This window comes from Salvelinus fontinalis, chromosome 32, assembly GCF_029448725.1.
Source record: "Salvelinus fontinalis isolate EN_2023a chromosome 32, ASM2944872v1, whole genome shotgun sequence".
Classification (NCBI taxonomy): Eukaryota; Metazoa; Chordata; class Actinopteri; order Salmoniformes; family Salmonidae; genus Salvelinus; species Salvelinus fontinalis.
Window position 1 is genome coordinate 18549788 of NC_074696.1, and position 26611 is coordinate 18576398.

Sequence of the window (26611 nt, forward strand, 5' to 3'; positions counted from 1 at the left end):
ACGGAGTTCTGTAGAAATCCTGGTTGAGAATGAAACGACTGAACAAATGAACCAAACAGCACAGCGCGCGTGTCACGATCGTGTGGAGGATTGACGGACCAAAACGCAGCACTTGGAAAATAAGCCATCTTCTTTTATTATAAAGATGACGAAAAATAAACACGAAACACTTAATACAAACTAACAAAACAACAAATGATCGTGAAGCTAAATAACGATGTGCACACACTGGCTACAAACGTTCTGACATAGACAATTACTCACAACCAATGAGAGCCTATGGCTACCCTAAATAAGGCTCCCAATCAGAGACAACCGAAATCAGCTGTCTCTAATTGGGAACTCATTCAGGTAACCATAGACTCTCCTAGACAACTAAACATACATAGACAACACTAGACACATGTACTCCACACAAACCCATATCCTATACCCAACAACCCCTTTACCATAAAAACACCCAAAACCAACAAAACACAAACATTCCCCATGTCACACCCTGACCTAACTAAAATAATAAAGAAAACAAAGAATACTAAGGCCAGGGCGTGACATAACCCCCCCCTTAAGGTGCGAACTCCGGGCGCACCATTACACAGTCTAGGGGAGGGTCTGGGTGGGCTTCCATCCACGGTGGCGGCTCCGGCTCTGGTTGTGGTCCCCACGTCACCACAGTCCCTAACCACCTCCTAGGCTTCCTCCAAATGACCCCCCTCCACATTAACCCCATTGCATTAAGGGGCAGTTCCGGACTAAGGGGCAGCTCCGGACTAAGGGCCAGTACCAGGGTAAGGGGCAGTACCAGGGTCAGGGGCAGTACCAGGGTAAGGGGCAGCACCAGGGTAAGGGGCAGCACCAGGGTAAGGGGCAGCACCAGGGTAAGGGGCAGCACCAGGGTAAGGGGCAGCTCCGGACTGAGGAATGGCAGCTCCGGACTGAGGAATGGCAGCTCCGGACTGAGGGACGGCCCATGGCTGGCTGACAGATCTGGCTGCTCATGGCTGGCTAACGGATCTGGCTGCTCATGGCTGGCTGACGGATCTGGCTGCTCATGGCTGGCTGACGGATCTGGCTGCTCATGGCTGGCTGACGGATCTGGCTGCTCATGGCTGGCTGACGGATCTGGCTGCTCATGGCTGGCTGACGGATCTGGCTGCTCATGGCTGGCTGACGGATCTGGCTGCTCATGGCTAGCTGACGGATCTGGCTGCTCATGGCTGGCTGACTGATCTGGCTGCTCCTGTCTGATTGGCGGCTCTGGCAGATCCTGTCTGGTTGGCGGCTCTGGCAGATCCTGTCTGGTTGGCGGCTCTGGCAGATCCTGTCTGACGGACGGCTCTAGCGGCTCCTGTCTGGCTGGCGGCTCTAGCGGCTCCTGTCTGGCTGGCGGCTCAGTGGGCTCATGGCAGACGGGCGGCTTTGCAGGCTCATGGCAGACGGGCGGCTTTGCAGGCTCATGGCAGACGGATGGCTCAGATGGCGCTGGGGAGACGGATGGCTCAGATGGCGCTGGGGAGACGGATGGCTCAGATGGCGCTTGGCAGACGGGCAGTTCAGTCATCGCTGTGCAGACGGCAGACTCCTGCCGGCTGAGGCGCACTGTAGGCCTGGTGCGTGGTGCCGGGACTGGTGGCACCGGGCTGGGGACACGCATCTCAGGGCTAGTGCGGGGAGCAGCAACAGGACGCACAGGACTCTGGGGACACACAGGAGGCTTGGTGCGTGGTTTAGACACTGGTGGTAAAGGGCTGGAGACACGCACCATATAGCTAGTGCGTGGAGGAGGCACTGGTGGTACTGGGTTGGGGCGGGGAGGTGGCGCCGGAAATACCGGACCGTGCAGGCGTACTGGCTCCCTTGAACGCCGAGCCTGCCCAACCTTACCTGGTTGTATGCTCCCCGTCGCCTGACCAGTGCGGGGAGGTGGAATAACCCGCACCGGCCTATGTAGGCGAACCGGGGACACCATGCGTAAGGCTGGTGCCATGTACGCCGGCCCGAGGAGACGCACTGGTGACCAGATGCGTTGGGCCGGCTTCATGACATACGGCTCAACGCTCAGTCTAGCCCGGCCGATACGTGGAGCTGAAATGTACCGAACCGGGCTATGCACGCGTACAGGAGACACCGTGCGCTCTACTGCGTAACACGGTGTCTGCCCGTACTCTCGCTCTCCACGGTAAGTACAGGGAGTAGGCGCAGGTTTCCTACCTGACTTCGCCACACTCCCTTTAAGGCCCCCCCCAAGAAAGTTTTGGGTTGTACTCACGGGTTTCCAGCCTTGTCTCCGTGCTGCCTCCTCATATCGCCTCCTCTCGGCTTTAGCTGCCTCCAGCTCTTCACGAGGAAGGCGATATTCTCCCGGTTGAGCCCACGGCCCCTTACCATCCAGTATCTCCTCCCATGTCCATGAATCCTGTGTAGGTAGGTCCTGTTGCCGCTTTCCATGCCGCTTGGTCCTATAATGGTGAGTAATTCTGTCACGATCGTGTGGAGGATTGACGGACCAAAACGCAGCACTTGGAAAATAAGCCATCTTCTTTTATTATAAAGATGACGAAAAATAAACACGAAACACTTAATACAAACTAACAAAACAACAAATGATCGTGAAGCTAAATAACGATGTGCACACACTGGCTACAAACGTTCTGACATAGACAATTACTCACAACCAATGAGAGCCTATGGCTACCCTAAATAAGGCTCCCAATCAGAGACAACCGAAATCAGCTGTCTCTAATTGGGAACTCATTCAGGTAACCATAGACTCTCCTAGACAACTAAACATACATAGACAACACTAGACACATGTACTCCACACAAACCCATATCCTATACCCAACAACCCCTTTACCATAAAAACACCCAAAACCAACAAAACACAAACATTCCCCATGTCACACCCTGACCTAACTAAAATAATAAAGAAAACAAAGAATACTAAGGCCAGGGCGTGACAGCGCGTGTATGTGTGTGTGTGTAACCTTTATTTAACTAAGCAAGTCAGTTAGAACACATTTTTATTTACAATGACGGAACGGACATCGCTGGGCCAATTGTATGCCGCCCTTTGGGACTCCCAATCACTGCAGCGACGCCTCTTGCACTGAGATGCAGTGCTTTAGACCGCTGCGTCCGTGTGTGTGTTAACTATTTAACTGTACTAGAATGCTTAAAAGGCCACAAAATGTTTCATATCGGTTATCGGTATCAGGTTTTTTGTCAAGGAAAATATTGTATATCGGTATCGGCCAAAAATGTCATATCGGTGCGTCACTAATCTGAACATGTACTGTTAATTGGCCAGAGGATATTTGATGAAATGTTAGATTCAAACGTTTAGATTTGTCCTATTCACATCCTAAAGAAAGTTGGCATTATTGAATATGTGGCTTTTGTAACTTTGTCCGATCAGGGATATGAAAGATAAACCCTGAATCTCCAAGTATCTAATATTCCATCCCCAGTAGTTTTTTAGTTTTGATCTTTTTTGTTTGCATTTCTGTTGGTAATTGTTCAACTGATATAAACTGTTTTGTCATTTAACATATAATAACGTGTAATAATATAAATGCAATTTCTAATCTCTCCCATACAGGGAAATACATACAGATGATGAACATTCTGAAACCAATAGCCTTTGATGTCATCCACTGTGTTTCCCAGCTGTTTGATTACTACCTGTATGCTGTCTACACCTTCTTCGGCCGCAATGATATGGTACGGAAAAGGACCTAATGGCGCCCAGATTAAGCCTTGACTACAAAGCTATTTCAATGGAGATTATTAATTGACCATGCTTTTTAGTCCAGGACTAGGCTTAATCTGTGTCCTGGAAACCAGCCCTGGGGGAGACATATTACTGTACTGGACAGGCTTACGTTATGTTCATTAGTGTCCACAATGTGTTCTATCATTCTCATATGTTATTTTATATATTATTTACCACTGGATTATCTGTATGTGTGCACTGCTTCTATGTTCCACCTTTCGTACACACATCATTCATGGGAAATGGTCATGGGGCTGGTTGCTGAAATGACCTGGGATTGCTTTTCCCTTCTGTTGATCCAATGTCTGAGAGCTGTTTTAGTGCTTCTAATGGTGTTGTAATGGAGTTGAAATGCATGAGGGTTTTCAGCACAAGTCACCCTCCTTGAAAACATTGTGTTGTTACAGATGTTTCCCAACTGTTCACTAAGATAAGGGACACAGGTGCTAACTGGTCGGTTCACTAAGATAAGGGACACTGAGGTGCTAACTGGTCGGTTCACTAAGATAAGGGACACTGAGGTGCTAACTGGTCGGTTCACTAAGATAAGGGACACAGGTGCTAACTGGTCGGTTCACTAAGATAAGGGACACTGAGGTGCTAACTGGTCGGTTCACTAAGATAAGGGACACTGAGGTGCTAACTGGTCGGTTCACTAAGATAAGGGACACTGAGGTGCTAACTGGTCGGTTCACTAAGATAAGGGACACTGAGGTGCTAACTGGTCGGTTCACTAAGATAAAGGACACTGAGGTGCTAACTGGTCGGTTCACTAAGATAAGGAACACAGAGGTGCTAACTGGTCGGTTCACTAAGATAAGGGACACAGATGCTAACTGGTCGGTTCACTAAGATAAGGGACACAGGTGCTAACTGGTCGGTTCACTAAGATAAGGGACACTGAGGTGCTAACTGGTCGGTTCACTAAGATAAGGGACACTGAGGTGCTAACTGGTCGGTTCACTAAGATAAGGGACACTGAGGTGCTAACTGGTCGGTTCACTAAGATAAGGGACACTGAGGTGCTAACTGGTCGGTTCACTAAGATAAGGGACACTGAGGTGCTAACTGGTCGGTTCACTAAGATAAGGGACACAGGTGCTAACTGGTCGGTTCACTAAGATAAGGGACACTGAGGTGCTAACTGGTCGGTTCACTAAGATAAGGGACACTGAGGTGCTAACTGGTCGGTTCACTAAGATAAGGGACACTGAGGTGCTAACTGGTCGGTTCACTAAGATAAGGGACACTGAGGTGCTAACTGGTCGGTTCACTAAGATAAGGGACACAGGTGCTAACTGGTCGGTTCACTAAGATAAGGGACACTGAGGTGCTAACTGGTCGGTTCACTAAGATAAGGGACACTGAGGTGCTAATTGGTCCGTATTAGGCTTCAGTACTGTATCCCTTCAGGTGACACTTCTCTTCCTCCGTTTGTCTCTTCTAACGGACAGGGCACACAGAGTGACAGGGCACACAGAGTGACAGGGCACACAGAGTGACAGGGCACACAGAGTGACAGGGCACACAGAGTGACAGGGCACACAGAGTGACAGGGCACACAGAGTGACAGGGCACACAGAGTGACAGGGCACACAGAGTGACAGGGCACACAGAGTGACAGGGCACACAGAGTGACAGGGCACACAGAGTGACAGGGCACACCGAGTGACAGGGCACACCGAGTGACAGGGCACACCGAGTGACAGGGCACACCGAGTGACAGGGCACACCGAGTGACAGGGCACACCGAGTGACAGGGCACACCGAGTGACAGGGCACACCGAGTGACAGGGCAAGTTTTCTGCCTCTCTCAGGACAATAGGAGTGGGACGAAACCAGTATTGCGATAGCGGTTAGTTTAGGGGAAAAGAAACAAAAAACGAAGCAGATTTAATTTCTTTAGGAAAACAGCCCTAATTTTGGAAACATTATGGTGTCATCCAGAGTCACATGTATTTATTTTTTAACCTATAGAACACAATGTTACATACACCATGTTTTTAAAGGACCAAAGAATTTGGTCTGCTTTTTTTGCCATGGAACAAATATTGTGATACTGGTATCATCACAGGCCTCCAAAACAACATTGTTTCGTTGTCACGTTAAAACTCCTCTGAGGCTATTTTAGTGGCTAAAGAAAGAGCTTGGTGTGTTTGCAACTGTGTGACTGGTAAACCCCGGGGGAGCTGCTAATGATGTCAACAAAATGGCTGTCACATGCCAGAGTGGATGAGGCTCTGCTGCCTGGGTCCTGACTGGCTTCTCCTCAGCGGGTCCAGGGAGCGTACTGGTGATTAGGACAGGAGAACAGTCGCATGGCACCTTGACAGGGTTCCGTTCCCTTCCCTTGTTTTTTACCTTCTATTTGGCTGTCTGTCTTTCTCTTCAACTCTCTCTCTTTCTTTTCTCTCTATCATGCCGTCTTTCTCTGTATTTCTCTTCTTTCTCTCTGTTTCTTTTCTCTCTCATGCCGTCTTTCTCTGTATTTCTCTTCTTTCTCTCTGTTTCTTTTCTCTCTATCATGCCGTCTTTCTCTGTATTTCTCTTCTTTCTCTTTGTTTCTTTCTGTCTCCCCATCTTTCTTCCTTACATTTTCCTCTCTCCTTTTTGTTCCTCCTCTCTCTGTCTTTCCATCTGTTTCATCCTCCATCTCCCACATTCTCTCCCACTGTCTCTCTTCCTGCCTCTCACTATTCCCTGCTTCGTTAGTTTCCAGTTGAATATAGCTCTCATTCAAAGACACCCACACACAAATGCTAATGCTTCATGAATATTTACAACCCCCCTCAAAAATTGATATGCACGTATAGTCTGTTATTGTGACCTATGGATAGCTTATTATACCATGAGTTGATATAGCCCCCCATTCCCTGAGTGATGAGCGACCATTAGTATTCGAACGAGTAAAAGTGCCATTATATACTGCTGCGATATTGACTCTGTCACGCACATATGCTAAGAATCATTAGCTGCAGACATTCACAGTTTCTTGTCCAGAGTTCATAACTCACCTTTCAGGCACTGGGGTGCAACGGGGGAAGAGGGGAAATACCTTATCCAGATGAAATGCTTTCCCTCCCCTCCTCCCTCCCTCCCTCCTCCCCCTGCACTCATCCCAGAGAGAGATAATAGATTGGCTCTCTGGGCAGTTAGCAGTAATCTTAACAATATAGTGGGAGATACTGTTTTTATTTTCCCTTCTACGGCCATCTGTCTCCAGGGCTCAAAGAGGCTGATGTTGTTTACACGATATGCAAACCTACTCTGTCTCTGTCTCTCTCTTTCTCTCTCTCTCTCTCTCACACACACACACACCACACACACACACCACACACACACACACACGTCATTCCCTTAAAATAAGTGAAGGAAGGACACTCAAACAGCTCTCTCAACCCTTTTTCCAACACTCAATAATCTGGTCCTCCAAAATACAAAAAAAACAACAATTTCATTATTGCTTTTGTTTGCTTTATGTTGCTCCTCCAGTTCATTGTTTAATTTGCACCATTGGTTTTTGCTTTGTTTGTTTTCTGTTGTCCTTGCTGCTCCCAAGCCTGCCCCTAGCCTGTGTGTGCCCGGCGGCCAGGGGGGCAGGGAGGCTGGTCCGGCCAGGCCTGCTGCCCCTTTCTGCTGGGTAAGACTGGGGCTCCGGCCCCATCACTAGTAGAGTAGTGGACTCATCCTTCATCAACTGCAGTGTGCTGCATAGATAAATCTTAGATCATCATCATGCTCCTCCTCACCCTCTGTTAGCCCTGCCAAGCTCTGTCTCTCTGGCTCTCTCTCTCGCTCTCATCCTCTGCTCAGGCCTGGGTTCTGTAGTATTTCCTGACTACCTGTCCTGACCTGGAGAAACTTCTGGCCTTCGTCACAATGCCACCAGTGTCAGAACTCAAATTAGAAATTTGACCTTAAGCTTTAGATTCCAAAACCATGACCTTCCTTTGAATTGAATTGGTGGAAAAGCCAAGATCACTGCTGAGCCCAGGCTTCAATCATGAAGTGTGACGTGTCAACTATTCTGTCTACAGACTGGGTTACTATAATAGAACCACTTTTGAGAGTTGATTTTTTTCTCCCTTGCCCTGGATTTGTTTTGGGGTGATGCAACCAATTTCCTTCTCTATTGTTACTTTCGCCTCAGTTCATCAAAACAACACCTTTGCTGGTAATGTGGTTAGCAGCAGGCCCCTACTCTGTCATGGTAATGTGGTTAGCAGCAGGCCCCTACTCTGTCATGGTAATGTGGTTAGTAGCAGGCCCCTACTCTGTCATGGTAATGTGGTTAGTAGCAGGCCCCTACTCTGTCATGGTAATGTGGTTAGCAGCAGGCCCCTACTCTGTCATGGTAATGTGGTTAGTAGCAGGCCCCTACTCTGTCATGGTAATGTGGTTAGCAGCAGGCCCCTACTCTGTCATGGTAATGTGGTTAGCAGCAGGCCTCTACTCTGTCATGGTAATGTGGTTAGCAGCAGGCCCCTACTCTGTCATGGTAATGTGGTTAGCAGCAGGCCCCTACTCTGTGATGATAATGTGGTTAGCAGCAGGCCTCTACTCTGTCATGGTAATGTGGTTAGCAGCAGGCCTCTACTCTGTCATGGTAATGTGGTTAGCAGCAGGCCTCTACTCTGTCATGGTAATGTGGTTAGCAGCAGGCCTCTACTCTGTCATGGTAATGTGGTTAGCAGCAGGCCCCTACTCTGTCATGGTAATGTGGTTAGCAGCAGGCCCCTACTCTGTCATGGTAATGTGGTTAGCAGCAGGCCTCTACTCTGTCATGGTAATGTGGTTAGCTACCGGCCCCTACTCTGTGATGATAATGTGGAGAGTCGAGCTACAGGCCCCTACTCTGTCATGATAATGTGGTGAGTCGAGCTACAGGCCCCTACTCTGTCATGGTAATGTGGTGAGTCGAGCTACAGGCCCCTACTCTGTCATGATAATGTGAGGTGGCGGAGTCATCCACAATTCTCCCAAACTGACAAGAACCATATCTCTTTCTCTTTCTATCTCTCTCTTTTTCTCTTTCTCTCTCAGACCTCTTGCCTAAATGTAGCTGCAGTGAAAAAATTATACAATCTATGTCCAATAACGAGACTCCCAATGCTGTATAGCCTACTCATAGTCCCCAATGCTGTATAGCCTACTCATAGTCCCCAATGCTGTATAGCCTACTCATAGTCCCCAATGCTGTATAGCCTACTCATAGTCCCCAATGCTGTATAGCCTACTCATAGTCCCCAATGCTGTATAGCCTACTCATAGTCCCCAATGCTGTATAGCCTACTCATAGTCCCCAATGCTGTATAGCCTACTCATAGTCCCCAATGCTGTATAGCCTACTCATAGTCCCCAATGCTGTATAGCCTACTCATAGTCCCCAATGCTGTATAGCCTACTCATAGTCCCCAATGCTGTATAGCCTACTCATAGTACCCAATGCTGTATAGCCTACTCATAGTACCCAGTGCTGTATAGCCTACTCATAGTCCCCAGTGCTGTATAGCCTACTCATAGTCCCCAGTGCTGTATAGCCTACTCATAGTACCCAGTGCTGTATAGCCTACTCATAGTACCCAATGCTGTAGAGCCTACTCATAGTACCCAATGCTGTAGAGCCTACTCATAGTACCCAATGCTGTATAGCCTACTCATAGTACCCAATGCTGTATAGTCTACTCATAGTCCCCAATGCTGTATAGCCTACTCATAGTACCCAATGCAGTGTAGCCTACTCATAGTACCCAATGCTGTATAGCCTTCTCATAGTACCCAATGCAGTATAGTCTTCTCATAGTACCCAATGCTGTATAGCCTTCTCATAGTACCCAATGCTGTATAGCCTTCTCATAGTACCCAATGCAGTATAGTCTACTCATAGTACCCAATGCAGTGTAGACCCCCTGGTGGGCCCCTCCTGTGATTCTATCCCTAGGATTAGTTTGTGGTTAGATTGTAGTGTAGACAGGACGCTGCGTGTGAATTAACCGTGTGTGTGTGTCTGTTCTGCAGTATGAATCATCAGGTCCGGGTCTGATCAGCAGCCGACTGAGAACAACACTGAACAGAATCCAGGAGAGCCTCATCCAAATGGTAGGAAAATAACTTGTTTTCTCTCTCTTTCTCTGTCTCTCTGTCTCTGTTCCCTCTACCTCCCACCCCCTCCTCTTTCTTTCTCTCTCTCTACCTGTTCCTCTACCTCGCCCTCTCCTCTCTCTTTCTCTCTCTGTTCCCTCTACCTTGCCCCCTCCCCTCTCTTTCCCTCTCTGTTCCCTCTACCTCGCCCCCCCTCTCTCTTTCTCTCTCTGTTCCCTCTACCTCGCCCTCCTCTCTCTCTCTCTCTGTTCCCTCTACCTCGCCCTCTCCTCTCTCTTTCTCTCTCTGTTCCCTCTACCTTGCCCCCTCCCCTCTCTTTCCCTCTCTGTTCCCTCTACCTCGCCCCCCTCTCTCTTTCTCTCTCTGTTCCCTCTACCTCGCCCCCTCCTCTCTCTTTCCCTCTCTGTTCCCTCTACCTCGCCCCCTCCTCTCTCTCTCTCTGTTCCCTCTACCTCGCCCTCTCCTCTCTCTTTCTCTCTCTGTTCCCTCTACCTCGCCCCCCTCCGCTCTCTTTCCCTCTCTGTTCCCTCTACCTCGCCACCCTCCTCTCTCTCTCTCTGTTCCCTCTACCTCGCCCTCTCCTCTCTCTTTCTCTCTCTGTTCCCTCTACCTCGCCCCCCTCCGCTCTCTTTCCCTCTCTGTTCCCTCTACCTCGCCACCCTCCTCTCTCTCTCTCTGTTCCCTCTACCTCGCCCTCTCCTCTCTCTTTCTCTCTCTGTTCCCTCTACCTCGCACCTCCTCTCTCTTTCTCTCTCTGTTCCCTCTACCTCGCCCCCTCCTCTCTCTTTCTCTCTCTGTTCCCTCTACCTCGCCCCCCTCCTCTCTCTTTCCCTCTCTGTTCCCTCTACCTCGCCACCCTCCTCTCTCTCTATGTTCCCTCTAACTCGCCCCCTCCTCTCTCTTTCTCTCTCTGTTCCCTCTACCTCGCCCCCTCCTCTCTCTTTCTCTCTCTGTTCCCTCTACCTCGCCCCCTCTCTCTTTCTCTCTCTGTTCCCTCTACCTCGCCCCCCTCCTCTCTCTTTCCCTCTCTGTTCCCTCTACCTCGCCCCCTCCTATCTCTTTCTCTCTCTGTTCCCTCTACCTCGCCCCCCTCCTCTCTCTTTCTCTCTCTGTTCCCTCTACCTCGCCCCCCTCCTCTCTCTTTCTCTCTCTGTTCCCTCTACCTCGCCCCCCTCCTCTCTCTTTCCCTCTCTGTTCCCTCTACCTCGCCCCCTCCTCTCTCTTTCTCTCTCTGTTCCCTCTACCTCGCCCCCCTCCTCTCTCTGTTCTCTCTGCCTCGCCCCCCTTTTTCCTCTACCTCGCCCTGCCTCCTCTCTCTATCTCCACCTCTTCGCTTGCTTATTCTAGTGCACCTTTGTTTCTCTCTAGCCCATCTTTTTACTCTCTAAATCTCTCCCTCCATTCTGGCCTTGCCTGTGTGTGTGGTCTAAGAAGAAATGGAGCAAGAGTGCTCGCTGCTCACCCCTTTGGCCTTGACCCCCACCACACACACACACACACACACACACAGACACACACAGACACATACACACATATTCTCCCTATCACGGCTTCCACGCCATGGGAGTGTGCTGTTTAGGTAAGTGATCTGATGAGTCCCCTGCTACAGGCCTCCCTTCTCTGTCAGTGCCTCCATATCCATATTGGCCTCAATTTCACATATGGTACAATGTACAATGTAATCCAGCCTTCAATTCAACCTTTAACCGAACCATTTGTGTTGACTGCTTCCTCAGAAAATATGAATTCTGCTTTTATTCAATCTCTTTATACTGCTCATTGTATGTGATAAAAGGCATCTGAAGAAGAGGAAGTGACCAGAAGATTATCAACATAAACCAGACGCTTTTCACACATTGCTTCTAACGGTGAATGAGACTCAGTGGAGGCCATTTTTGTCTTTTATGTCGTGTAGCTGCGTGTTTCTATCTTTCCATATCTTCTTCTTCTCCCGTCGGAACACGTCTTTGAAGCAGCTCTCACGGCCCTAAAGTAGCTCAGAGTTGTTTTCAGTGTTTATCTCTCACTTTAAATAGATTCTCTGCTACTTTTGTATACTTCAGCCAGTAGCTCTTAAAGTAGCGCTCATCAGCCAAAAGTTGTACCCAAAAATTGCGTTCTATGTCACATATGTCCACCACGTAATTGCTCTCTCTCTCTCTCGCTCTACTGTGTGTGCGTCTTGCTAGCTGTCACTCAAATGGTGAAGGGCTGAAGCTTGTTGGCTAGAACTCAAATTGCTAGGGGGCTGACCCACGTGGGGGACAATGTTGGGGAAAGGGCACCACACATTTACATTTGTACATTTTAGTCATTTAGCAGACGCTCTTATCCAGAGCGACTTACAGAAGCAATTAGGGCTAAGTGTCTTGCTCAAGTGCACATCGACAGATTTTTCACCTAGTCGGCTCAGGGATTTGAACCATCGACCTTTTGGCCCGATGCTCTTTTAACCACTAGGCTACCTGCCGCACAGCTTCCAGAAAACAGTCGCTTTCAAACTAGGGATTCCATGGGTAATTAAGGTAAGACAGTATTTCTGCTCATAGTTTATGCATGTATGAAATACACATTGACACATCCAGCCCAAAGCAGGAGGTTTAAGAAAGACTTTCTAGTCTCCAAAGTTCCGGAACATGTCTTATAGGAAGTCAGAGTTGAACCACTATGTCCTGAGGGGGGAACATTCTGAAAGGGGACAGTCACTTTGTGACAGGTTGTCAATGGTCACCAAATCGTTATGGTGGAAGATAGGTCTATATATCAATCAGTCGATGGCTGTGAGAGGTCATGAAAGGTCACGGGTGCGTCTCATACACCATGTTTCCATACACATTTCTTAAACGAGTAAAGTCATACCGTATATTTCAAAAGGGTCATGACAGCTGTGATGGAAACGGTACGATTTTATAAATGCTAACAGATCATTTGTTCGCTCGACCTGGTGGAATGTTTTTGTGTAAAATGAATTATGCAAATATTGATATAATAACCATGAAATCAAAGTTAACTTAGAGCCATGCGATGACATGTTGTGTGGTCCTCCCACTACGACTCATCAGTAAATTATGCAGTTTATTAGGCTGCAGATGAAGTAAGTTTTGATGAACTTCACAGGGAGGTGAAAGTGCAAGGTGATTGATGCTCCTTTCCAGTAACATCGAGGGTCTTATTCTGGTGACATGATGATCGATGTGTGGCTGCTGTTTGACAAATAAAAAGTATCCCACTCTTATCCATAATAATCTCGTAAAATAGTCTACCAGTAGTAAAATGGTCTACCAGTAGTAAAATGGTCTACCTGTAGTAAAATGGTCTACCTGTAGTAAAATGGTCTACTTGTAGTAAAATGGTCTACCTGTAGTAAAATGGTCTACCTGTAGTAAAATGGTCTACCAGTGGTAAAATGGTCTACCTGTAGTAAAATGGTCTACCTGTAGTAAAATGGTCTACCTGTAGTAAAATGGTCTACCTGTAGTAAAATGGTCTACCAGTGGTAAAATGGTCTACCTGTAGTAAAATGGTCTACCTGTAGTAAAATGGTCTACCAGTAGTAAAATGGTCTACCAGTAGTAAAATGGTCTACCAGTAGTAAAATGGTCTACCAGTAGTAAAATGGTCTACCAGTAGTAAAATGGTCTACTTGTAGTAAAATGGTCTACCTGTAGTAAAATGGTCTACCTGTAGTAAAATGGTCTACCTGTAGTAAAATGGTCTACCAGTAGTAAAATGGTCTACCTGTAGTAAAATGGTCTACCAGTAGTAAAATGGTCTACCAGTGGTAAAATGGTCTACCAGTAGTAAAATGGTCTACCAGTAGTAAAATAGTCTACCTGTAGTAAAATGGTCTACCTGTAGTAAAATGGTCTACCTGTAGTAAAATGGTCTACCTGTAGTAAAATGGTCTACCAGTAGTAAAATGGTCTACCAGTAGTAAAATAGTCTACCAGTAGTAAAATAGTCTACCAGTAGTAAAATGGTCTACCAGTAGTAAAATGGTCTACCAGTGGTAAAATGGTCTACCAGTGGTAAAATGGTCTACCAGTGGTAAAATGGTCTACCAGTAGTAAAATGGTCTACCTGTAGTAAAATGGTCTACCTGTAGTAAAATGGTCTACCTGTAGTAAAATGGTCTACCAGTAGTAAAATGGTCTACCAGTAGTAAAATGGTCTACCAGTAGTAAAATGGTCTACCAGTAGTAAAATGGTCTACCAGTGGTAAAATGGTCTACCTGTAGTAAAATGGTCTACCTGTAGTAAAATGGTCTACCTGTAGTAAAATGGTCTACCTGTAGTAGAATGGTCTACCTGTAGTAAAATGGTCTACCTGTAGTAAAATGGTCTACCTGTAGTAAAATGGTCTACCTGTAGTAAAATGGTCTACCTGTAGTAAAATGGTCTACCTGTAGTAAAATGGTCTACCTGTAGTAAAATGGTCTACCTGTAGTCAAATGGTCTACCTGTAGTCAAATGGTCTACCAGTGGTAAAATGGTCTTCCAGTAGTAAAATGGTCTACCCACACTGTATCTGTGAGCTGTCAGCAAGAGTGCAGGTGCCAGAACCAGAGGAGGCACATTTGCTATTTAACTAAACAGATTTTGTGATAAAACTATCCGTAGGGTTGAAAATGCAATGGAAACACATTGAACTTTACATTTTTATTTGGTACATGAAAACTTGAGCTAAAAGTACTTGTTGTGTGCACTACGTCATCACACACAGATTTTTATCCGCAACAAGTCCGTTGGTGGAAATGTACCACTGCTGGGAAAATTATAATATTTTCATTATTTGGATATTAGAATTTTCACATAAACCTTGTTGCCACTTGGATGGAAACCTAGCTGTAGACACACTAGGGGTGAGAAGGTGATCAGAAAGGAAAGTGAAGTAAATGCATTTGAATTGTCATTATATTAATCTGTTGTAGCTGATTCGTTTACCAGCCCTGAAGCTAGTCTTGTTACTGTTAGCAGATGAAAACTGTCAGCCCTGAAAAACGTCTGTGAGAACACACGGTTTGGCACACACAGACACGGTCCAGTACAGCCCAGTTCTCTGGTTACAGTGGGGAGGAGGGATCTCTCTGTCAGGGCTGTTAGATCACATGATCGTGGACATGGAGCGCTGAGAGGTACAGACAGATGGGTGATAGGGGCTGTGAAAACCGCATCAGTGCACAAACACATGTCAGATCAGGGGAGGGGGAGAGAGAGACAGGGTGGGAGATCCGCTCTTCTCGGGAGACCGAAGTGGTGTGAGGCCTTTTACACAGAGAGAGCATAATTATATGACTTTGTGTCCAACCAGAGAGACTGGATGTAATGACGAGATGCTTGAGTCTCCGCCCTAACAATGGGATTCGTTGTCCACAGAGCAGAACGGCAGGCTGTCAAGCTCCACCTATTCTTCTCTTTTGGGTTGGTGGATACATTGCGTTATTTGAATAATAAATGTAAAAAATATTCAATGATGGGTGTTGACGTCCAACCGCCTGTATTCAATGGAGAATGAGATGCCTAGCCTCATAAATAAGCATAGACCGTCTCGAATTTCTAAACTTCTATTAGATCAAATAAGCCTCACGTATCAAAATAGCAAATCATTTTTTATCTTCACTAAATTTGACACTATACTTGCCCCACCATACAACAACTCTTCACTTGCTTAATAATGAATGATCTGCTTAACGTGGGCAGATTTTGGGCTGTGTAAACTCTCTCGCTTCGGCTCTTCCTCTGGTCGATGCTTGACTGCCGTTTGACAACCCAGTCCGCTTGATTAAGAGCTATTTAAAACATCCTCGCTTCAGCGGGCGACTGAAACACAGTTCTCTGGTCTCTCTATCGACTCATTCTCTATCCATTCTCTCCAATAACTCCTTTTTTTTAACTTTCAAAAGTATTGGAAAAGGCTTTAAGTCTTTCGCCGGAAATCTAACGTTATTTTAGTTCAGGTTAATTAATCATTTGTTGCTTGAGATATGCCCTGCTTTATTTCCCAAAAGTTTGTTCTCGCTCTCGCTCGCTCTCTCATTATTACTAATAACGTTTGTATGTGTACTGTGTACCGACTTTGTGATAATTAAGAATCAAGGTCAGGGTTTGCATAAGCAGTGTACATTCATTTACAGTGATAGTCTTTTGACTTTATTACCATTAATTTACAATTTCCCCTGGCATAATTACAAAAAGGGACTTTGAGATATATAAACACACACACCCACACACACACACACAAATGGATAAACACACGTGCGCACACACATAGGGGGAGACCTCATTTGTAAACGCATTATAAAGTTAATTACGCGTCACATTTCAATTTGCAGAGAAATCCTTGTGGTTTAGCTCTCATTTGCTGCCTTGACATGATTCTATTTAAAAAGCCCTTCTCTCATAATGACTTTGATGCCAATATGAATGGCAGTCAGTCCGTTGAGACCTATCTCCATGTCTAAAACACCAGACTGGCTTCTCTCCCACCAGCCTCTCAGGAGAACTAAGTCTGCCCCCTCTGTTTCTCTCCTTCTCTCTGCACTCTCCATTTCATCACTTCTTTCTAAACCACCTTCTGCAAAACTCTTCATGTTCTGTACATACACTAGGCTCTAGGGAACTTTTTGCCAGACGATGCCTATTCCTCGGCTGAAAAGCACTCCATTGCGCATGCTTTTTAGTACGGGAGTAGGCTTAACCTGGGTCCAGAAACCTGGCCCTAGGCCTGCCTTCCATACCTCCATCCCCTCTATCCCTCCTCTTTGTTCTACACAGCTTTTCCAAAGCCATGACTCCCTGGTAAAACGATGGTCAAATTTCCAAACTGCCAGTCTGAGCACCAGGCCTCAAATTCAACCATGCTGTTCTACTGACACTTTATAGAGCTCAATTTGTTTGACCCCAGTCCCCAGCCACCCATTACGCCTTCCAGCAAGGCATGGATGCGGCTAACACTAGCTAGCATAGCATTTCAATCAACCCCCCCCTCTCTCTGTCTGTCTTGCTCTGTCTGTCTCTCGTGTCTATCTCTCGTGTCTGTCTCACAGCGATTATCCCTCTGTGATGATGCTGTCCAGCTCCTTAACCAACCTACTGAGTTGGCTTTGGACACGCTTTATATGTGCTGCCGACAGAGTAAACAGCAGCCGTGTGTGTGGTGCCGCAAATTGTGAAACGCTTGTTAACCACCATATCAGGGGATTGAGTCAGCCACTTCAAACATACACCTTTTTATGTCTTTACCAGGGTTCGATTTTTCCCAGACACAGATTAGTCCTGGACTAGGTTTGTTTTGTGTCCAGGAAACCAGCACATAAAGGTTTGAAGGTTAGGCGGTTACCCGTCAGCTCAGCACCAGGGTTGAATCAACAGGGAGGGGGTGTGGTATTGATATTCAGTGTTGTTGAATGGGGGCTCTGGGGCTGGTTGGAGGTTGTGGCGGTGACAGGAATCAGATCTATCCAAGGTTATTTCCCCTCCTTAGAGACCTGGAGAGACATCCCTATGGGCCCCAGGAATGTGGCAGCCAAAGGCATGCTGAGCTCTCCAAATCCCAGCTTGCTCGCGAGTGTACGAGCACGCACAAACACACAGACGTGCACATGTATAAACTCGAAGACACATACACACACACAGACACATACATTTTTCGATTCTCATCTCACTCACACATCTCTTTCCTTCGTCTGACAGCTCGGTGGTTAACTTAAGCATGTGGTGGGGTTGTGCTTGAGGCTTGGCACCGCCAGCTCCACGGCCTGGCATGGCCCCTCTCGGGGGGCACAGATTAACGGTCTCACCACGCCGCCTCAGTGCTGAATTACTGCATTAGAGACTACATTTGCCTACTGCCTGCTGTCTTCTCGCTTTCGGTTTGAATATGGCCGCCCAGGGAATAGTCTCAGTGTATGGTGATTATGAGGTGGTTTGATGTGGAGTTCATTTAGCTGCTGACACTGGACCCCAGGTCAGAGGGGATAACTGTAGGAGCGCTGGGAAGGAGGATTTGTATTATAGTGCTGTCGTCGTAACAGTTATTTATGGAGGAGAAGGGTTTAGTTATGGTGGAAGTAAGTAGAATTGTTGGTGGTCGTACATCTAGTCAGGATATAACAGGTTGCATTGATATAGATGAGCCAGTCGGCAGTACACACACACACTCTGTCCGTCTAAATGATGAGTTGAGTTTTGCTAGTTTGTCATACATATTGATAGCCATTCACTAGGTCATAGAGTACAGCCAGCCTTGATACAGGGCAGCTAGTCCTCTAGGACCCGTGACTCAACACCTCTGAGAGTTGTCCTAAAGTTAACCAAGAGCTCTGTTGAATGACTCACTGCTACAGTTGTGGTGAGAAGCTGATTTGCAGTTCAGTGATTTAAATGCTTTGTTCTTTCCCCCTATCCTCCTCATTAAAATACCAGCATATTCCGTTCTCTTTTTTAAAATCCAGCTGATTTAAATTCTCCCTCCAAAAGAGCAGAAAATAGGCACTGGCTCTGTGGGATTCCTGGAAAGTTCATCAGGCAGAATGGAATCTGGGTATTTTGTAATAAACAGTGAGACGATATCACCCTAAAGGGTAAGCAGATCCATCCGCCACTTTCAGAGGAGGAACTGCCAGTGATGATGGTGGGCTGTATCTCACAGAGCAAATGATAGCTCTAACTCCTTTTGACATTCATCTAGTGATAAGTGAATTTGTGATATTACCAGCGGATGAAGGAACTGGTGGCGAGATACACTTGACATTAATTGCCAAGCTAACGGGCGTCCCCACACATTTTTTAATTCTTCACGGGCGGAATACGGAGGAGAATAGTTTCAGGCCTCTAAGAGGGTTTCAGAGACGCTAAAAGATCACATTTCTTCCTCATACTAAACGTCCTTTGTCAAAAGGCTGATTAGGTAATTATGAAGCCCTAAATGTTGTTTAGTTTTTGTTGTGGTGTGGAAGAACAGAGTCTACTTCTTACACTCCAAGGCTTTCTGGGAAACTTTTTTTTACCAAGGCCTGAGACTGTTTCCTCAATTAGTTTCAACCAACAAGTTGAGTAATTTGTTTTTTTCCCCTCAGTCCTCAGTTGCCTTTAGTGTTCGTACTTTAGCCCCATAGCCGGTGGTGAAACTGAGACTCCATTTTGTGTTCTTTCTGGTTTGGCGTTCGTCCTGGCTTAGTGATGGGTCCACTGCAGCGCGAATCCAGGAGAGTAGTGCAGACGTTCCTGCCCCCAGGTGTGGGCCAGGGATGGACAGCCGCTCCAATGCTCCAGCCGTTCCAGCAACAAGCATGACAGATGGCTTTCAAACAGCTCGCCTCAATAATTCCTCAGGCAGCGCCTCAAAGTCAACTGTTCACACAACAAATCATGACACCTCCACTCAGACGGAGCCCAAAAATAATAGTAGTTTTCTTCAGCAGGGTTGGCCAGCCTGATTCAGCAAGCAGTTCAAAAGAACTCCGCCCAGCACCGAGCCAAGGCCAAGACTCCGGGCCTGTTCTGCAGACCGTCGGTTGAATTGCGGCGGTGTAAATATAGATGATTAAATGATGCCACATGTGCCGTCCCAAGGCCAGTAATCATTGTCAGTGGGTGGGTCTGAGTCAGTGTGTGTTTCCACACGTCGGATTTACAAAACAAAATGGGGGGGAATGTTAGCTTTATACAAGCTACACCACAGGTATGTGTTGTCAGTCTGGGTAGTGCCTATAGCAATACCAACCTAAATGGATTGTCGGAATGAAAGCCAACATAGATAAGCAGTGAACAGACTGTGGAGACCTCCTGGTACTGTAGATCTTGAATGATGTTTGAGACTTGAAATCCAGCAAAGCCCTGCTAGTCCATTTGAAGTGGGCAGTATACTATAGAGAAGGTTCACAGTGGTTCCAAAACTGTGGGCCTCCGCGGTGGTACCCCCCTTCCAAAATAAATATATATACACTACTGGTCAAAAGTAATGATGGACTGTCATTTCTCCTTGCTTATTTGAGCTGTTCTTGCCATAATATGGACTTGGTCTTTTACCAAATAGGCCTATCTTCTGTATACCACCCCTACCTTGTCACAACACAACTAATTAGCTCAAACGCATTAAGAAGGAAAGAAATTCCACAAATTAACTTTTAACAAGGCACACCTGTTAATTGAAATGCATTCCAGGTGACTACCTCATGAAGCTGGTTGAGAGAATGCCAAGAGTGTGCAAAGCTGTCATCAAGGCAAAAGGATGCTATTTGAAGAATCTCAAATATAAAATATATTTTGATTTTTTTAACACTGTTTTTGGTTACTACATGATTGCATAATTTTGAAGTCTTCATTATTATTCAAACAATGTAGAAAATAGGAAGTGTGTGTGTGTGTGTGTGTGTGTGTGTAATTATTATTATAATAATAAATTGAGGAACTCAGTCCGGCTTTTAACTTACTCTTGAACATTGTAGTAGTAGAATGCAGAAGGTGTAATTTTGAAATTCGTAAATTCGTCATCAGTTTCTCTTCGTCGTGTCAGTCATTGCATACCTTAGAACAGGATTTCCCAAACTCTGTCCTGTCCCCATTCTAAGGGTCTGTGTACTATAGAGAAGGACCATTCTAAGGGTCTGTGTACTATAGAGAAGGACCATTCTAAGGGTCTGTGTACTATAGAGAAGGACCATTCTAAGGGTCTGTGTACTATAGAGAAGGATCATTCTCAAGGTCTGTTTACTATAGAGAAGGATCATTCTAAAGGTCTGTGTACTGTAGAGAAGGATCATTCTAAGGGTCTGTGTACTATAGAGAAGGATCATTCTAAAGGTCTGTGTACTATAGAGAAGGATCATTCTAAAGGTCTGTGTACTATAGAGAAGGATCATTCTAAAGGTCTGTGTACTATAGAGAAGGATCATTCTAAGGGTCTGTGTACTATAGAGAAGGATCATTCTAAAGGTCTGTGTACTATAGAGAAGGATCATTCTAAAGGTCTGTGTACTATAGAGAAGGATCATTCTAAAGGTCTGTGTACTATAGAGAAGGATCATTCTAAGGGTCTGTGTACTATAGAGAAGGATCATTCTAAAGGTCTGTGTACTATAGAGAAGGATCATTCTAAAGGTCTGTGTACTATAGAGAAGGATCAAATCAAATCAAATTTTATTTGTCACATACACATGGTTAGCAGATGTTAATGCGAGTGTAGCGAAATGCTTGTGCTTCTAGTTCCGACAATGCAGTAATAACCAACAAGTAATCTAACCTAACAATTCCACAACTACTACCTTATACACACAAGTGTAGAGGGATAAAGAATAAGTACATAAAGATATATGAATGAGTGATGGTACAGACGGCATAGGCAAGATGCAGTAGATGGTATAGTGTACAGTCTATACATATGAGATGAGTAATGTAGGGTATGTAAACATAAAGTGGCATAGTTTAAAGTGGCTAGTGATACATGTATTACATAAAGATGGCAAGATGCAGTGGATGATATACAGTACAGTATATACATATACATATGAGATGAGTAATGTAGGGGATGTAAACATTATATTAAGTGGCATTGTTTAAAGTGGCTAGTGATACATTTTTACATAATTTCCATCAATTCCCATTATTAAAGTGGCTGGAGTTGAGTCAGTATGTTGCCAGCGGCCACTAAATGTTAGTGGTGGCTGTTTAACAGTCTGATGACCTTGAGATAGAAGCTGTTTTTCAGTCTCTTGGTCCCTGCTTTGATGCACCTGTACTGACCTCGCCTTCTGGATGATAGCCGGGTGAACAGGCAGTGGCTCGGGTGGTTGTTGTCCTTGATGATCTTTATGGCCTTCCTGTGACATTGGGTTGTGTAGGTGTCCTGGAGGGCAGGTAGTTTGCTCCAGGTGATGCGTTGTGCAGACCTCACTACCCTCTGGAGAGCCTTACGGTTGTGGGCGGAGCAGTTGCCGTACCAGGCGGTGATACAGCCCGACAGGATGCTCTCGATTGTGCATCTGTAGAAGTTTGTGAGTGCTTTTGGTGACAAGCCGAATTTCTTCAGCCTCCTGAGGTTGAAGAAGCGCTGCTGCGCCTTCTTCACAATGCTGTCTGTGTGGGTGGACCAATTCAGTTTGTCCGTGATGTGTACACCGAGGAACTTAAAACTTTCCACCTTCTCCACTACTGCCCCGTCGATGTGGATAGGGGGGGTGCTCCCTCTGCTGTTTCCTGAAGTCCACAATCATCTCCTTTGTTTTGTTGACGTTGAGTGTGAGGTTATTTTCCTGACACCACACTCCGAGGGCCCTCACCTCCTCCCTGTAGGCCGTCTCGTCATTGTTGGTAATCAAGCCTACCACTGTAGTGTCGTCCGCAAACTTGATGATTGAGTTGGAGGCGTGCATGGCCACGCAGTCGTGGGTGAACAGGGAGTACAGGAGAGGGCTCAGAACGCACCCTTGTGGGGCCCCAGTGTTGAGGATCAGCGAGGTGGAGATGTTGTTACCTACCCTCACCACCTGGGGGCGGCCCGTCAGGAAGTCCAGGACCCAGTTGCACAGGGCGGGGTCGAGACCCAGGGTCTCGAGCTTGATGACGAGTTTGGAGGGTACTACTATGGTGTTAAATGCTGAGCTGTAGTCGATGAACAGCATTCTCACATAGGTATTCCTCTTGTCCAGATGGGTTAGGGCAGTGTGCAGTGTGGTTGCGATTGCGTCGTCTGTGGACCTATTGGGTCGGTAAGCAAATTGGAGTGGGTCTAGGGTGTCAGGTAGGGTGGAGGTGATATGGTCCTTGACTAGTCTCTCAAAGCACTTCATGATGACGGAAGTGAGTGCTAGTGATAGTCATTTAGCTCAGTTACCTTAGCTTTCTTGGGAACAGGAACAATGGTGGCCCTCTTGAAGTATGTGGGAACAGCAGCCTGGGATAAGGATTGATTGAATATGTCCTTAAACACACTAGCCAGCTGGTCTGCGCATGCTCTGAGGACACGGCTGGGAATGCCGTCTGGGCCTGCAGCCTTGCGAGGGTTAACACGTTTAAATGTTTTACTCACCTCGGCTGCAGTGAAGGAGAGCCCGCAGGTTTTGGTAGCGGGCCGTGTCAGTGGCACTGTATTGTCCTCAAAGCGAGCAAAAAAAGTTATTTAGTCTGTCTGGGAGCAAGACATCCTGGTCCGCAACGGGGCTGGTTTTCTTTTTGTAATCCGTGATTGACTGTAGACCCTGCCACATACCTCTTGTCTGAGCTGTTGAATTGCGACTCTACTTTGTCTCTATACTGGGACTTAGCTTGTTTGATTGCCTTGCGGAGGGAATAGCTACACTGTTTGTATTCGGTCATGTTTCCGGTCACCTTGCCCTGGTTAAAAGCAGTGGTTCGCGCTTTCAGTTTCACTCGAATGCTGCCATCAATCCATGGTTTCTGGTTTGGGAATGTTTTAATCGTTGCTGTGGGTACGACATTGTCAATGCACTTTCTAATGAACTCGCTCACCGAATCAGCATATTCGTCAATGTTGTTGTTGGACGCAATGCGGAACATATCCCAATCCACGTGATCGAAGCAGTCTTGAAGCGTGGAACCAGATTGGTCGGACCAGTGTTGAACAGACCTGAGCGCGGGAGCTTGCTGTTTTAGTTTCTGTTTGTAGGCTGGAAGCAACAAAATGGAGTCGTGGTCAGCTTTTCCGAAAGGAGGGTGGGGGAGGGCCTTATATGTGTCGCGGAAGTTAGTATAACAATGATCCAAGGTTTTACCAGCCCTGGTAGCACAATCGATATGCTGATAGAATTTAGGGAGGTTTGTTTTCAGATTAGCTTTGTTAAAATCCCCAGCTACAATGAATGCAGCCTCAGGGTGTGTGGTTTCCAGTTTACAAAGAGTCAGATAAAGTTCGTTCAGGGCCATCGATGTGTCTGCTTGGGGGGGAATATATACGGCTGTGATTATAATCAAAGAGAATTCCCTTGGTAGATAATGCGGTCGACATTTGATTGTGAGGAATTCTAAATCTGGTTAACAGAATGACTTGAGTTCCTGTATGTTGTTATGATCACACCACGTCTCGTTGATCATAAGGCATACACACCCGCCCCTCTTCTTACCAGAAAGATGTTTGTTTATGTCAGCGCGATGCCGTGTGGCTCAGTTGGTAGAGCATGGCGCTTGCAACGCCAGGGTTGTGGGTTCAATTCCCACGGGGGGACCAGGGTTCAATTCCCACGGTGGGACCAGGATGAATATGTATGAACTTTCCAATTTGTAAGTCGCTCTGGATAAGAGCGTCTGCTAAATGACTTAAAAATGTAAAAAAAATAAAAAATAAACCAGCTGGCTGCACCGACTCCGTTAGCGTCTCTCGAGTGAGCCATGTTTCCGTGAAGCAGAGAACGTTACAATCCCTGATGTCTCTCTGGAATGTTGCCCGTGCTCGGATTTCATCAACCTTATTGTCAAGAGACTGGACATTGGCGAGTAGTATGCTAGGGAGTGGAGCGTGATGTGCCCGTTTCCGAAGCCTGACCAGGAGACCGCCTCGTTTGCCCCTTTTTCGGCGTCGTTGTTTAGGGTCACCGGCTGGGATCAGATCCATTGTATTGGGTGGAAGGCAAAACACCAGATCCGCTTCGGGAGAGTCATATTCCTGGTTGTAACGATGGTGAGTTGACGTTACTCTTATATTCAGTAGTTCCTCCCGACTGTATGTAATGAAACCTAAGATTACCTGGGGTACCAATGTAAAGAATAACACATAAAACAACAAAATACTGCATAGTTTCCTAGGAACGCGAAGCGAGGCGGCCATCTCGGTCGGCGCCGGGAGTAGGGGCGGGGTCGAGTAGTAGGGAGTAGGGACGGGATCATTCTAAGGGTCTGTGTACTATAGAGAAGGATCATTCTAAGGGTCTGTGTACTGTAGAGAAGGATAATTCTTAAGGTCTGTGTACTGTAGAGAAGGATCATTCTAAGGGTCTGTGTACTGTAGAGAAGGATCATTCTAAGGGTCTGTGTACTGTAGAGAAGGATCATTCTGAAGGTCTGTGTACTATAGAGAAGGATCATTCTAAGGGTCTGTGTACTGTAGAGAAGGATCATTCTAAGGGTCTGTGTACTGTAGAGAAGGATCATTCTAAGGGTCTGTGTACTGTAGAGAAGGATCATTCTAAGGGTCTGTGTACTGTAGAGAAGGATCATTCTGAAGGTCTGTGTACTATAGAGAAGGATCATTCTAAGGGTCTGTGTACTATAGAGAAGGATCATTCTAAAGGTCTGTGTACTGTAGAGAAGGATCATTCTAAAGGTCTGTGTACTGTAGAGAAGGATCATTCTTAGGGTCTGTGTACTGTAGAGAAGGATCATTCTGAAGGTCTGTGTACTGTAGAGAAGGATCATTCTAAGGGTCTGTGTACTGTAGAGAAGGATCATTCTTAGGGTCTGTGTACTGTAGAGAAGGATCATTCTTAAGGTCTGTGTACTGTAGAGAAGGATCATTCTAAGGGTCTGTGTACTGTAGAGAAGGATCATTCTAAGGGTCTGTGTACTATAGAGAAGGATCATTCTAAGGGTCTGTGTACTGTAGAGAAGGATCATTCTAAGGGTCTGTGTACTGTAGAGAAGGATCATTCTAAGGGTCTGTGTACTGTAGAAGGATCATTCTAAGGGTCTGTGTACTGTAGAGAAGGATCATTCTGAAGGTCTGTGTACTATAGAGAAGGATCATTCTAAGGGTCTGTGTACTATAGAGAAGGATCATTCTAAAGGTCTGTGTACTGTAGAGAAGGATAATTCTTAGGGTTTTTGTAGGATGTATGGAGAGGGACATACAGTAGCATGCTCCATATAATCATGTTTTTATCCTTCAATATAACTCCAATGAAATTGTATTTGTCACTTAATCGTGAAATACTTGCTTACGAGCTCTTCCCCACGATGCAGAGTTAAAAAATTGTCATAAAAATAGAAAAGAAAATGGTAACATGGGGAATAAAATACACAAGAATGGTGCTACACTATATACAGTAGTACCAGTACCAGATCAATGTGCAGAGGTACGAGGTACTTGAGGTAGATATATACATGAAGATATGTACATAGTGTAAAGTAACTAGGCATCAGGATGGAAAATAATAAGGCATTTGATGTAGACATGTCTCTCTCACACTCTCTCTCTGTCTCGCGCTCTCTCTCTCGCGCTCTCTCTCGCTCTCTCTCTCGCTCTCTCTCTCGCTCTCGCTCTCGCTCTCGCTCTCGCTCTCTCTCTCTCACTCTCTCTCTCGCTCTCTCTCTCCTCTCTCTTGCGCTCTCTCTCGCGCTCTCTCTCGCGCTCTCTCTCGCGCTCTCTCTCGCACGCTCTCTCGCGTGCTCTCTTAATCTCTCGCTCACACGCTCTCTCACACGCTCTATCTCTCACACGCTCTATCTCTCACACGCTCTATCTCTCACACGCTCTATCTCTCACACGCTCTATCTCTCACACGCTCTATCTCTCACACGCTCTATCTCTCACACGCTCTATCTCTCACTTGCTCTATCTCTCACGCGCTCTATCTCTCACGCTCTATCTCTCACACGCTCGCTCTCACACGCTCGCTCTCACACGCTCGCTCTCACACGCTCGCTCTCACACGCTCGCTCTCACACGCTCGCTCTCACACGCTCGCTCTCACACGCTCACGCTCGCTCTCGCTCTCTCACGCTCGCTCTCGCTCTCTCACGCTCGCTCTCGCTCTTTCACGCTCGCTCTCGCTCTTTCACGCTCGC

General features: G+C 46.4%; 1 protein-coding gene across 2 annotated transcripts in view; it reads left to right on the forward strand.

Moving 5' to 3' along the window:
* Window positions 1–26611, forward strand: part of vps50 (VPS50 EARP/GARPII complex subunit) — a 258036-nt gene that overhangs the window by 188254 nt on the left and 43171 nt on the right. The window contains exons 21-23 of one of the 2 annotated variants that reach the window (XM_055893594.1): window positions 3602–3723; window positions 7335–7415; window positions 9794–9874. In XM_055893594.1, coding sequence (XP_055749569.1) covers window positions 3602–3723; window positions 7335–7415; window positions 9794–9874 — 284 coding nt within the window. The remainder of the gene's footprint in view (window positions 1–3601; window positions 3724–7334; window positions 7416–9793; window positions 9875–26611) is intronic. The other variant, XM_055893595.1, reaches the window with a different exon arrangement.